This window comes from Oreochromis niloticus, linkage group LG13 (genome assembly GCF_001858045.2).
Source record: "Oreochromis niloticus isolate F11D_XX linkage group LG13, O_niloticus_UMD_NMBU, whole genome shotgun sequence".
Lineage (NCBI taxonomy): Eukaryota > Metazoa > Chordata > Actinopteri > Cichliformes > Cichlidae > Oreochromis > Oreochromis niloticus.
In genome coordinates, this window is record NC_031978.2 from 16046069 (window position 1) to 16060551 (window position 14483).

General features: G+C 40.6%; 2 protein-coding genes and 1 long non-coding RNA gene across 3 annotated transcripts in view; 2 read left to right on the top strand and 1 right to left on the bottom strand.

Moving 5' to 3' along the window:
- The first annotated feature begins 1923 nt into the window (after positions 1–1923).
- LOC109204861 (uncharacterized) lies at positions 1924–9335 on the top strand. Its single transcript, XR_002064393.2, has 3 exons — positions 1924–2007; positions 8924–9127; positions 9231–9335. It is a non-coding gene; the product is annotated as an uncharacterized LOC109204861 (long non-coding RNA).
- On the bottom strand, positions 4152–7205 carry LOC100702920 (zinc finger protein 503). Its single transcript, XM_003451962.5, is given in 3 exon segments — positions 4152–4871; positions 4874–6098; positions 6545–7205. Coding segments are annotated over 3 exon segments (1683 nt in total). The 5' UTR covers positions 6800–7205; the 3' UTR covers positions 4152–4668.
- Positions 9336–13938: 4603 nt separating the features above from the next.
- lrmda (leucine rich melanocyte differentiation associated) overlaps positions 13939–14483 on the top strand; it is a 205725-nt gene continuing 205180 nt past the window's right edge. Inside the window, exon 1 of the mRNA XM_005456608.4 lies at positions 13939–14302. Within this exon, the coding sequence (XP_005456665.1) occupies positions 14261–14302 (42 nt within the window). The 5' untranslated portion in view covers positions 13939–14260. The remainder of the gene's footprint in view (positions 14303–14483) is intronic.

Here is a 14483-nt window from a genome sequence, read left to right on the forward strand (position 1 = left end):
AGGAGGTATCAAACAGGAGTGGATTGATTAATAACTCTTTATCCCATAATAACCCAGACCTAGATTTATACCGTTAGTAAGCATGTGACTCATGGTCATTGGCAGCCCACACCCATGGAAGTGACATTTAACATTTAAGATAATCAGGGTTTACTCATAGAAAAAGGGAGAAAAGAAGAAGGCAACAGTTATGTTGTAGACTGAAACCTCAAAGTATTAAAGTAAATAAAAAATAGTAAAAAATTAAAACTTTGAAAGAAAATGTCTTAAAGTCCAGCTAAGAAGCATAGCTCTTATAACTGACTGGGTTCCTACAAAAAAATATGAAGGCTTATACTGTGCACACAGTTTCAAACTATGGGAACAACCTTGTGGTTGTGCATTGTGACTCCCTAAAGACATAGTACTTAGGCACTGCTAATTTCAAATGAAGGCAAAGAGTCCTTTGGAGCTGAGCCCATCCCTGACATTTTCTCTGTTTTTCACATTTATCAGTGGCACACAACAGCCTCATCAGCCCACATACTACTCCAACATATTCCATTAAGGTGCCTGGAATAAGGGTGCATTTCCATAAAATATTCTTTGTCAGAATCAGAAAATGGGCAAATTATCTGAACACTAAAACACCCCGGCGCACTGTAGATCCCAGAGCGGACAGAAATGACCTCAATTAGGCTGTCTAAGCACAAGAAAGTGTCTCACTGGTTAGAGATCTGAGTGGCACAGATAGATCAACACTGCCACTTCTCTCACATCACCTGGATGAGCACTTTACATTTGTAAATCAATGAGGAGGGTAACCACATCTAGAAGTGCTGGGAGGGATTCCTGTCTGCCTTGGCACAGATTTTTGAGAACCAAATTACCTCTATTACAGCGCTCAGTTGGGGACTGCATTCTAGGATCAATCTGTCAGAAAGGGGTGCTTTAGCTTTGATGGATATGACACGTGACCAACGACGATGTTGATTTTTCTTTTCTTTTTTTAATCTTCTGGATAATAGGCAGATTTAGTATAGATTTACCTGGAACAGTGGATCTGTTTATGACCACTGAGTCTCTGCTTTGTTTCATGCTGCTTAGTTTATGGCTTCATTACAACAATCTCAAAGCTGTGGACACCTGAACAGCCCATATATCCATAAATCACACCCTGAGATAACCACAGTCAACTGTTCCAGCGTATGACACCTTTAACTACAATTAGAGTGCTAAGGTGTAGATGAGTTGTAGGTATGTGTAATGTCAAGTACTATATTGACATGAAAGCTGGTAACAAATACCAGCCCTTTGCTGTACCTGAGAAGCAGATGTATAATCAAAATGTATTTGAAAAGCAGCAATCTATACTTGTAAAGCATAACTGCAAGTTATCTGCAATGGCTGCTTAACCATTACTGATAGGCCCCTTTTCTTCCTATCACAGAGAGCTTTTACATTATAATCATAGCTTGATGAAATGACCACACATACATAAAAGATAATAATTGCTTTTTGACTTATGTCTGGCATGGGGTTGAACATTATAGCAGCTTCTCCTTATTGACACAGCTGTTACCCAAACTATAGACTTGCCACTGCAGACTACGGCATGTCTTTATATTGTTTCACACACCCACTAATGACAGCTTTAGTGGTGGTAATTCAGTGGGGTTGAATATGGGGTTAGGTGTGTGAGTCACGTCCTGGGCTCCCCCTGTTGCCAGATGTCCTGCCAGGTTTTCCTGCAGTGTCGCTCCCTCTCTCTCTGAGGATGCAAAGCATGTCCCAAGAATCTAAAATGGCTGCTTTAAGTCTAAAACTGGAAAGTAGCATGTTATATGTTTTTCATGCTGTTTACATGTTGGAAATATTTTGAGTGGGTGTTTTTCTGTTCGATTGCAGTTTGGACGGCTAACACCGATGTAGCTGACCTGACCCCACAGACGCAGAGCTCTAAGGTCGACTTCAGCGAGGTTGGATGTCTTTTAGTTGAAGAAAAGATGCAACCCCATGTCTTCCTCAGTAAGGAATCACTTGCTAGTTATTTTAAATGTCCACAATAGGAAAACCCAAACGTTTTTATTCTAGCTGCCTTACTGTGCATCATTTTAGAGCCACTCTTGACATCCCTAATGTATAAGGGGCTAAATCAAGTCTTTAATCTGACCCTTGTTTTGAATCAAGCCCCTCATGGGACTATTAAGGTGCTTAATTGGATCACTGTCAAATGAGTAAAATGTTTTTATTTAAGTATTTCTGATGTAAAGTGCATATCTAAATTTACTATTATACTGTAATTTCATGGATTCCTTTTGTTCTGCAGAGCTCAGCGCACACCTAAGCACTTTTAGGCCTTGATGGACAAAGTGAATATGTACTTTAATACTCTGCATGCTCTAATCCCCCATGTTCTCTTTCCTCTGTGTCAAATCTCCACAGTGAGAGAGAGAGGGGGGAGGGGGGGTCCTGGGGAGGTGGGAGGGTTGGTAATTCATGCACACATGTGCCTGCCTGTTCCTCTAGTGACAGGGCCAGGGGGAGGGGCACATGATAAATTGCCTTCCACCGGGGACCTCCGAGCACAGCCACCATGATGTGGGTAAAAATGGAAATTGCTCCCTTTCACCGTCATTACATCAGTTTAGGACGCGTGTGGGCCTTATATACACCAAGAGATTTTTTTCTTTAAGTCTGACGAACCGCTGTGCGATAGACAAGGGACAGCATAGCTGAGGAGGCATTCTTGGTAATAACAGTGGTAATTGTAACAGAGCTGGGTCAACGGCATGTCCAAGGGAGCTGAAAGATAACGCTCATGCTTGGGAGTAAACGGTAGCAAGCACACAGTACGTAAAGGCCATTCTTTGTAATTTGGGCTAAAAACCATTTTACTATAACTAATCAGTCGTGTCTGTGTGAAATCAGTTATAGCCCCGGCACACCGACTTTGATTCGTAAAGTTTTTATCCAAAAATAAGAATTCTAGCACATGAAAGTTCAAATGCAAGTGAATCATATATAGATTTATACAAGTAAATCTATATATAAGCGTCATAAACCGAATAAGCTCTAACGCCAAAAAGAAAAGAAAAAACTGAACTATATATATATATATATATAGTTCAGTTATATATATATATGATATTTTTGAAATGTTACATTTTTAAATATTTTGTTTATGCGCCTGGCCTTCTCAGATCCAAGACACGGGTTGTGAGTGTTTGCATCTGTATGAAAACCCCACAACTTTGCACAAGTCAGAGTATTTTTTTAATTACAAATATAGTGGCGTATACAATAGATGCACAAGGTGGGTCAGATTATCAAACGCAAAATAAATAATATCCTCCTAGCAATGCTCATCCAGTCAAAAATACACCAGTTAATAGGCTCCACGTTTAAATGTCACCTTCTTAGAGTCTCCCTCTGTGCTTAAAACTTCATTTCTTTTTATTGTTTTTTAAAGAGGCAACGATTGCAAAAATTTATAGTGCATTAAATTTGAAACCCAGCGATTGATTTACTTCAATTGCCGTCTTTCTTTTTAAGGTTGTAAAACTGATTTTTGTTTTAATATAGATTTATTTTAATTGAGCAATTCAAAACACACATGCTCTTGATTTTTAGAAACCGTAGAAAAATCAGCTGTCCTTATCGAGCATTTTGGGCGTATTTCACACACATTACTCAAGCGAACTCCACAAAACATGTCACACCCTGTCAAACAATGTATTGACAAAATTCACTCACAAGCAACCCAACTTCTCTCGAATGATTTCCTGTATAAAGCCGGTTCTACTCTCCCTCTCTCCCTCACACACACACACACACACACACACACACACACACACACACACACACACACTTTAATTCAAGTTTTAACTCATCTAAATTTTGATATTCAAAGCTCCCAAGTTTCGTTTATCATGAAGAAAGAAAAAAAGAAAGATTAAATGCGTCATGTGAGAAAACTGAAAACATTTGTTTTGCACGATTTAAATTGTTTCGAAGACAGCCGGAAAATATGTAGTTTATTGTCGGCGGAAATGATCCAATCAGGCTTTCTTAACCCCAATTTTAAAAATTTAAGAGGCCAATGTTTTGTTTTTTTTAAATGTCAGTGTAAAATAAATTTGACTCTCGTCAGAAAATGAGGCACACGGAGATATGGAACAGAATTGTTTCTTATTTTTTTTCCAGAATACATACAAAAAAATACCAATTCTCTGTCCATGGTGAACACCTGAAAAATAACGGCAATTTAAAATGTGGACAATTTCTGAAATTTAAGAAACAAACATGCATGTAAATTATTTTTTTTCTGCTTCTCAATGAGACATTAAATAAGAACAAATACAATCATAGCAATTCCAAATTAACATCGAAATGAAGACCCCTACTTTAATTAGTATTCTAACATATGTGTGTATGTGTATGTGTGTGTTTTCACTTTAACTAGTTCAGCTTCAACATAATGCACTTTTTGAGTTGCTCAAATATTTTTTTTTTTTTTCTTCCATTTGCAGATATTACCGCCTGCTTTTAAGCCGACATATAAATAAATACAGTTGAAGTCCACGGATCCCGCCCTTAAGTTTAGCGCACTTAATATAAAAGTCTTTATATTTGCATTCTTAGTACTATAAACTTTTCAGAGTCTTTATTTTTTTTTTTTTCTTCTTCTCACTGATATCCAAGCGCTGATGCTGTGGTGAGTCTCTGGCCGTACAGTGCATAGGGGGAGTAGTAAGGGCCGGTGGCTGCGGGGACAGGAACAGGGGCACCGGGGGTTGGCAGGGGGCTTTTGGAGTACGGATGATAGCGGCTGCTGAGTCCTAACGCATGATGCGGGCTCCTTAAAGCCAAAGTCCCGGGACTCCCGGGGCTCCTGACGGTGGCATGTGCATATGGCAGGCCATGGCTGCTGCTGCAGCACTGGCCAGCGAAGACGACCCGGGATAACCGGATATCAACTTTTCAGCCCCAGTAAAAGCAGTGTGTGTCCTCAGGTGATTCAGGAGCTCTTCCGAGGTGGAGAAACGCTTGTCGCACGGTCCATTTGCCGACACCCAATTACAAACGTGGGGGAGAGGGTCGTTGGGAAGCATGAAACCGTATGGGTACAGAGGGTGTCCGCTAAATGATGGCGCTGAGGAATGAACGCCGTGTATGGGGTGTGACGGGTACATTAGTGGGTAGCTGGACTTGAGGGCGTTCGCGGCAGCTGCAGCTGCAGAGTCGTGCGTGCAGGAAGCGCTGGCAGCGCCCGCTAAATGACTGGCACAGTGGTAACTGAGGCAGTAAGGGTCTCTGCACAGGCTGGCTGACATGATGGACGGTGGAGAAGCCCCAGCCAAGGGGCTGGATCCAGCCTTACTGCAGCCCAGTGAACTGGCCAGCTGTGCATTTACCAAGCTCCCTCCGTGGGGCAGGAAGTGCTGAGGGTAGCCAGCATAGGCCCCAGCCAAGCTACCTGGGTATGTCATACCAGCAGGAGGCAAAGGAAAAACTGTCTGTCCCGGTTTGTAAGGAGAAACCGGCGCCACAAGTCCTGACCCGAGAACGGATGCGGAGGATACAGAAGTAACAGATGAGGACTCCGAGGAGGAGGTGGTTTTACTGCCAGGCGTCGTCTCCTGGTGTTGGTTCACCTCCACGTTAATTCCACCACAACTCACGCTTATCCTGCTGTGGCTAGTGGTGCCAGAGCCGTCCGTAGAGCCATTTTTATTACAATCAGACTCTTTCTTTTCATCCCTTTCCCCACATTTCCCGTCCGATGGCATAGGGGAGGCTGAAGTGCTGGAGCTGGGGCTGCCTGTCCGCGGTGTAAACGGCTGGCAGGTGGCGCTCGGCACTCGGAAACCAGACTTCTCTCCGCCTGAAACGCCCGAAGACGAGTCCTTCTTATCTGAAGGTTTAGAATAAGGTTTGAAGCTAGATTTGTCATCCACACCAATGTCACTCAGTTTCAAAGGGCCCGATTTAGATTCCTTCTCACTAGATCCATTTGGGGTTACGGAGGATAATTTGGAGGAGGGTGGCGGGTCCGGTTTGCCGATCTGAGAGCAGGTCTGCGCCAGCAGAGCCAGCGGACTTTTCTTGGCATCTAGCTGCAAAGAAGAAAATAAAAACAATGATAAATACTATTATTACGCACATCTGCAGCTTTGTTTTGAGTACAGTCCCGGGGGGAACGTTTAATCGCGATATTCCTTGGTGTTTTAAAACGAATGTATACGTGTAATTATTTATTTAGAGGTCTTTCTTGAACAAAACTACACTAAAAATAATCCGAAAAATAAACCAAAGACATATGTGTTATACACACATATATATATATATATATATATATATATATATATATATATATATATATATATATATATATATATATATATATATATATATATATATATATATAAATAAATGCTTTAAACGCTGGAGCCACACTTGGAACAGGACAGGCGATTTCAGAAAATAACAGGAACAGACTCCCAGGACGTTTCCACACGAAACAGCATTCCCTAAAAACACATTCAATCCACGCTGTTCTTACCTCTATAGGACTGACAGGGGTCGAAGGCAAAGGCTGCAGATACTCCGGGTGCAAAATGTGTCCCGACCGTGCGGTAAGCATTTTCAAAACCTTGATGGGAAGTCGGTTCGCTTGCCGTAGTGGATCAGACGGAGGTGCGGAGTGGAGAAAAGGCTTGTTGACGTTCGCTGAGCCGCTATTCCGAGAACTGCTGCTTTCCCACGCTACACAAATATCACTATTTTTTAAGGCAGACGCCGAGGGCGATGTGATCATGTCCCAATTGTCAGGAAATGTAGTGACGCTGCTTTCCACAGATTCATTAAGAAAGATTTGGGTGGAGAGAAAAAAAAAGCACCGAGCCTCTCTGCCGTGGGGTGGGGGGGAGAAAAAGAATCGGAAAACGCTTCAATAATCGGTAATCCTGGTAGTAAAGGAGCAAAAGGCGCGGCAGCTGGAAGGAGACCGTGCGAGGTTATCGCAGATCCGTGTCTGCGTCTTGCACCATGAGCGCTGCGTCTGTGTGTGCGTCTGTGTGCAGGTCCTCGCTCTGTACTCCCGAAGTACGAACTGGTAGAAATTTTCACTTCAAAAGCAGCTGAATTAGTCCGAGATTAAAGCCTTTGCCGCCTTCCAATCAAATGGGACCCTGAGGTGATTGGAGGGTCAAGGGGATGTGACGTTCTCCTCTTTGTAAGCGCCTCTATTTTGACAGCTCGGGGGAGGAGATAGCGTTAAATATATTGGTTAATGTGAACGCTTACAAGTTAGAGAAAAAAATAGTGGCGATAAGGACACAACAGGGTGCAGAAGAGTGAGTAAATAACACCACAAAAGAACGATCCATACACTTATTATAGTTAACAATCATGAAACATAGTCGCTCTACTCTGGATCATTCATTTATCTGATCTAATATTTGATATATTCAAGTTTCGTTCAGGGGTGAGGGGATAAATGGGACTCAGTTTATCCGTCCTGTTTTCAGTTGATATTTAAATTATTTACTTAATGTTCACTACGCATTGAGTTTAATCTAGAGTTCAGAAGGGATGATTCTTCACTGGTTTCTATGAGGGCTTTCATATATTTCTAACATTTTTCTTCTTCATTAAAAGCTATTAAAGTGCCCATCATAAAATCACTATCACATCTGATTCTGTCGTTATATTAACAAGTGTTTTGTTCGTTTTCCTCCGACTGTTAGCAACCTGAGAGACGCACAAAGTGCGCGCATTTTACGGACGTCCGCCACTAGGACTGCTTTCCACCGGCAACCATAAAACCAACCACTTCGGCTCGAATTCCCTAAACAGACAAGCGTTGACAGGAATAGACCAATGTAGTGATGGAGGGATGTGAATGTCACATGTTTTCAGTATAATATACACCGCCCTTCTATTTCTATCTCCACCCCTCCGTCAAGTGTCAATTCTGCTCCACCGCAATCAATCAGTTATTTGTCAGAGGCTGTCAATCCACTGCTTGATTTATGTCAGCTATTGTGGCTGATTACATGCCAGTGCGACTGCGGGAAAAGAACAAGTGGGGGGGAGAGAAGGGGAGAGACAGGGAGACATTCTGCAAGAGACACCCAAGATTTCAGAGGAAATAAATTGATTCTTGTGTCAAGGTTTAATTTTTAAGATGCATCGACGGTAGCCAACAAGCCCGCGTTGACGTGGGAGGGTATCAGAGTCAAAACCGTTGATTTCACTCCATATCCGATCAGCCAGTTATTAAATAAAGTCCGCAACTTTTGGAGTTCTTCCTAAAACTTATCGGTGGTGGTATACACGATGAAACTTTAATAAGTTGCAGTTCAGCTCTCGATTTCCACGAAGAAGCTGTTGGTTTTTAATAGTGTTAAACGGCTTTTTGCTATAATCGGTGGATCACGGAGCAAAGAAAGAGCCGTAGGGGGAAAAAAAAGAAAGAAAAAAACACGTGCCCTCCCGAAAATGCACGAAGTTAACAAATGGACAGAAAATCCTGGGTTTAAAAAAATTACCCACACAAAACTGAAAGTTAAATAAACAGTCCAGGGATGTGGAATTCATATTCCCATTATCTATCTATATTTATAGCCTCTATTCTCTCTTGGATAGCATGGACGCAGTTTAACTATTTACAAGATTTAATAATAATTCAAATGTGTAACAACCCGGTCACACACTGCGGTCTCTCAAAACAGAACCATGTCCATTTTTTTAAGGAGGGGGGGCTAAACGCATCTGCCATTGTGTTCTTAAAACCTGTCATCTGCCTCGGGCACACTGTCATCTGCAACAAGAACAACAAAGACGACTGGAAAAAAAGAGAGAAAGAAATCCAGACAGTTTATATTGATGTCAGCTCGATTTTATTTACATACAATGGAAATGATTTATTTTCTTTAAGGGGCAGAAACGCGGACCGGGAGAAAGAAAAGAAGAGAAATGGTCTGTCAGGCCGTTGAGAAAAGAAGTTTAAAATGCCTTGAACTATTCACCGCTGAGATGGCTAATCAGTATTGAGGCTGCGGGGCAATCGGGCAGCTTTTCAATGTGGTTTTCCTTTCATCTAAATCGGGATGGAGGCGCTCAATTAAAAGCCTATCAGTTTGTAAGTAAATCAACGCCTATCAAAGTTGTCACATCAAACAAAACGATTATTATTGCAACCCGCCTCTGCCATTAATCTCTTTCTGTGGTAATCTGCTTGACAGGTCAACACGGAGAGCAAGAAAACCTGGAGTGGACAGTCAAGGCTGCAAAATATTTTATTTATTTTTACTGAATTGTATTTTTTTTTTTCGAAAAATAAAAATGCAAAATAAAAATATATATTTTTTCGAGTCCCAGAATTTTTTTTTTAATAAGTTAAATTTTGGAGTGAATATAATAAAACATTTACAGAGCAAACTTACAAAAGACTAAAATAAAAGACAGGTAGGGAAAAAAAAGTTTTCACCTTATAGGCCCACAGCTGATTTCAACTTTGTAAAAGGTGCACTAATAAAGAAATCAATAACTATCTTCTATCGTGTCTACATATCCCATGCAATATAAATAAATGTCGACTTCTAAATAAGACATGTTGTTCTCAACGTAATATGTGTGTTTCTAAGAGAGGGAGGAAGGAAAAAGTCCAAATAAGCGGATCTCTATTTCTACGAATGTTTTCAGTCTTCTTTTTTTTCTTTCTTGCAGAAAAGAAGAGGGGGGGACGTTTCACAATATGCAAAGATGTGTGATTGATAACAGGCTTGGTATTTTCTGCAAGGGATGTCAGTCCGTGACACAATATGTGAGTTATTAGGGCAAAGAAGGGCAACCATAAATTTTCACTGTCAGGCGAAAACCCTCTTTATTGTCCCTATGACGAATGGGCTTCTGCACCAGACACCAAAATACTCGGCATTCCTCTTAAATGGGAACACATTTTTGCGACCATAATTCATGATATTTAAATAGAAAGTTTTAATATCCCCCATATATTTCATAACACTGACATGTTTATGAATCACTCCGCATGCAAATACAACCATTTACATCTCGCGAGGAAATACTTTATGTTGGACTTGTAGGATTACAGAGCTGGGCCGACTTGTTGTAATGGAGCGAGGAAGAACACATTTCATTATTAGGGCTGATTTATGCAGCCACACTAAATATGAAATATACAATTAAACAACTTTCCTAAATGCGTACCTTCAGTTTTTTTAAGGCTATGGTTTAAACGCTACTTTATGTCGGGCCTATACACAAACTGCTTGGGAGCTATTCACGATGTTACCAAAAAGTTATTAATTTCATTTTAGACCGTTTGCAGTTTATTATTTATAAATATATTCTAGCAATAATTAAAGTGTGCAAAGACAGCGACAGAGACGCATAAAATCTCCGCGTAGCAGTAATATAAAAGATGTGGACTGGCCAGGATAGCGGACTATTAAAACTATTAAAGTGCATGCATGAAGTAGATTTGTTTCCCCTCTAAAACTCCATGGAAGGACAGGATTACAGGAAAGTCCGTGACACGACATTACCTGGAATCATTGCCTACTAAGCTCCGATGTAAAACGTCAGAGAGGTAAAAACGATTTAAAAATTTAAAAAAAACAACAACAGTGTAACGACATTAAGACGTAGTCCTTGTGTCTAAAAGAAACCCTGTTTGGCATTACTCAAACACAACCACTCAATACACTGTCGAAGTGAAGCACCGCAAGGAACACAGTGAGGACCGAAGCCATGCAGACTCTCCCTCGCTCACTCTCTCTCCGGGAGAGCGGCGGGGAGAAAGCGAGCTTTTCCGCGTGTGGGAGGTCTTAGCTGACGTCACAAAACATGCAGCAGGCAAGCTGCCTGAGCAATGTGCAATGAACAGCAGCAGGCCTATGGCGCTCACAAACTTCCTAATGTCTCTAAACAGTGAGCCACTGTGACCCACAAGTAAGCAGGACTGCGACATACCTCATTAAAGCAGTCAGCTTACTTGTTGCCAAAGCTTCGGCCAGTGCAGGACAAACACAGCAGTGTGGTGGGAACGTCAGTCTTTGACTGCACATTAAAAATTAAGGACTGACAGCCTGTAAGAAAAGTTTATAGTTTTTGTTAATAACAAGTAAGTATATATTTAGAATATATATAATATCCCATCCATAATAATCACGTTTAAATGATCCAGAAAAGGATATATGACCAGAAGAGTAACATACCTGCTTCTAATAATGATTACAATGGATCTTAAACAGCAGCTTGACACAGCTGAGCACAGTTCAGAACTAGTATAAAAGATATGTGGTTGTAAATATTTTGTCAGAAACAAACCTTAATTACATAGCACAAAGTTATTGGCAGCTTTTATACAGATATACAAGATACATACATCAGATAATTTATTAGGTACATCTTGCTAGTATATGGATAGACCCCGATTTCTCCTCAGAACTGCTTAAATTCTTTGTTGGATAGGCGATGGAAACACTGCTCAAAGATTTTTGTCCAAATAGAAAGCATCACACAGTTCCTGCATATTTGTCAGCTGCATATCCATGATGCAAATCTGTCATTCCACCACATCCCAAAGCTGCACTACTGGATTACGATCTGGTGATTGTGGAGGCCACATATGTACAGTGAACTGTCAAGAAACCAGTTTGAGATGATCTTAGCTTTGTGACAGGGTGTGTTATCCTCCTGGAAGCAGCCATCAGAAGATGGATACACTGCAGTCGTAAAGGGATGGAGAAGGTCAGCAACAATACTTGGGCAGGCTGTGTATCATGCTCTATTGTAACCAGGGGGCCAAAAGTCTACCAAGAAAATATCCTTCACACCATTACAACACTGAGCTGTTGACATAAGGCAGGATAGATCTGTGCTTTTGTGCTGTTCAAACTGACACTCGTCAGATAAGGCAATGTTTCTGTTGTCCAAGTTTGGTAAGCCCACGCAAATTGTAGCCTCACTGCAGTGACACAAAACTATCTTTTGTGCTCAGGAGCATTCAAGTCAAAGGTAAATCCCAGATTGCTCGTGCAAATGTCTGTCATTATGCAATGAGACAGTCAGTATCCATACATGTGTTTATATATCAAATTTCAAACAACTGAAAAATTCAAAGATCTTGGCCTTGGATAATATTTCTGTAATATTAGGTTTGGTGCTCTACAGCAACATTGTGTACACAGACCAGTGCATTCTAATATTAAAAGGAAAACTCTAGCAGTTTTTTGTACTGTGATCTGGACAAAATGATCAATTTCACAGACCTTTGACACCATGTTTAGTTTTATAACTAGCAGGACAAATATGTTATACTCCACATCATACTGTCAAGTGGAAGAAACAAAAGGGGTAATTATGAAGTCTGAACAGAGCTTTTAAAATATGGAACAAGCTTTTGGTAATCATTAGACTGGAAAAACAAAATAAATCTATCTGAGAGATCAAAATCTCTGCAAAATTGACAGTCTGGTACATTCTTAAAAAGAAAGACTGGGCAGCTCAACAAAACCAAAAGACCTGAAAGTGGATAATCACAAATTCTTTCCTTGGTTAAGAAAAGTTGTATCACTATCAAAGTCCACAAAACTGAGACACCAACATGAATGGAAAATACAGAACATTCAGAACAAGGTGAAAACTACTGATTACGCTCAAGAACGAACAGGACAGATTATACTTTGTCAGAAAACAGTTCCAAGATGAAACCAAGATGAACTTGGCTAGCATCAGACTGATGGAAGGGGAAAGGTATGTAGTAGGAGAAAAAGGTCTTAAAGCTCAGAAGCATACTACATCATCTGTCAAACATGGATGTAGCTAATGTTATGGGATGGGTACATATGGCTGCTAGTGAAACCAGGTCACCAGTGACTGCTCATAGATGGAGCAGGATGAATTGTATGAAGTGTACAGGGTACTACACTCTCTGCTCAGACTGAGTCAAATGCTCCAAAACTGACCAGACAGTGATTCACAGTGCAAATGGATAATGTCTCAAAGCATTCAAAGAAATTGGATATTCTTCAATGGTGAAGTTAGTCACCCGATCTCAACCCAGTAGTCCATGCTTTTTCATTTATTGAAAATAAAACTGAATGCAGAACGACTCACAAACAAGCAGCAACTGTAGGCAGATAGAACATCATAAGGGAGGAAACACAGGATTTAGAGATCCCAATGGGTTCTGGACTTTATCCAGTCATTGCTGTTCATCCAAGTATTAAAAAACAAGCCTCATGCTTGATATTATATATGTTTGTCTAACTACTTTTGAGCCTCTGTAAATGGGGTGTATGTAAAAAAATGGCTATAAACCCTATTTTTTAAATAAACACTGAATTAAACCTGAACGTCTGAACTTCAGTCACATAACAATTGATTTTGAATCTATTAATATATATATATAAAAAAGCCAACGTATGAGAAACACTGAACTCAGAGATAAACATAGCATCATTTATGCAAAAAAAAAAGTTGAGTGAACCTACCCTTTAAATAAGAAACTTGTCAAGGACGATGGGGGCAGCACTGAGCCCAATTGTGTGGTCAAAGGGGAAGAAGATGTTGTCAAGACTTACCATAGCTAGTGCTATTTGGAAAACTGACTCAAAATGAGGTTCTTGATTGTATTTCTAAGAATTATGTTATAGCTTTACATCCACAATACTTGCATACTTGATGTAATCCCCCAGTAAAGAACCGCCATAACGCTCTGGTTAAAATAGAGGCAGCTTCTCAGACTAACATGGGCAATTAAAAATGATGATACTAAAGATTTGATGCAATCTCTATTTTTGTGTATATGTATGTTTTATTACCAGTATGGCTCTCCACGCCCCCCTCTCCCCCGTATGGTTTACTGAGAACAGGTGTTCTACCTACCTGGACTTCTTTATCTACAATGTGTCAGTATTTTAGCCGAAAGGCGTGCACACATCCAGTCTGAATCTAATGTTGTCATTAGGAAAACAGTCAGCAGCACTCAGATTTGATCAGCAACAGCGACCGCGTGCTTCCGCACAACAGCAGGTCAGCTGATTGAAACGGCACGCGGAAACAGTAAAGCCAATTTGAAATCGCCACTAGTTCTCCAAAGCACTCGGTCTTCACCCACAAACACCAGCGCTTAACGTAAACCAAAGCGTTGCGTCTTTCTTTCGTAAGCGGGATTTTTTTTTTTTTTTTTTTTTTTTTAAGTGCAGTGACTCGGATAGTTGATCTAAAAACTGTGGGCGAGAAAGATATGGCAAACAACGAATCGCTGGTCGCATTGAATGGGACTCAGGTAAGTTTGCTTAGGAGCGTGTTTCTCTTAGACTTTGTCCCCTGCGTGTGTAATATGGCACTTTTTATATAAGCCCCACTCTAAATAATTTACTAGCGCTGAAGTTATGCTGCTGTGTTTGTTTCCTCGACTTCACTGGAGTCATGTGACACGCTGAAGCTAGCATTACAGATGTGACTTT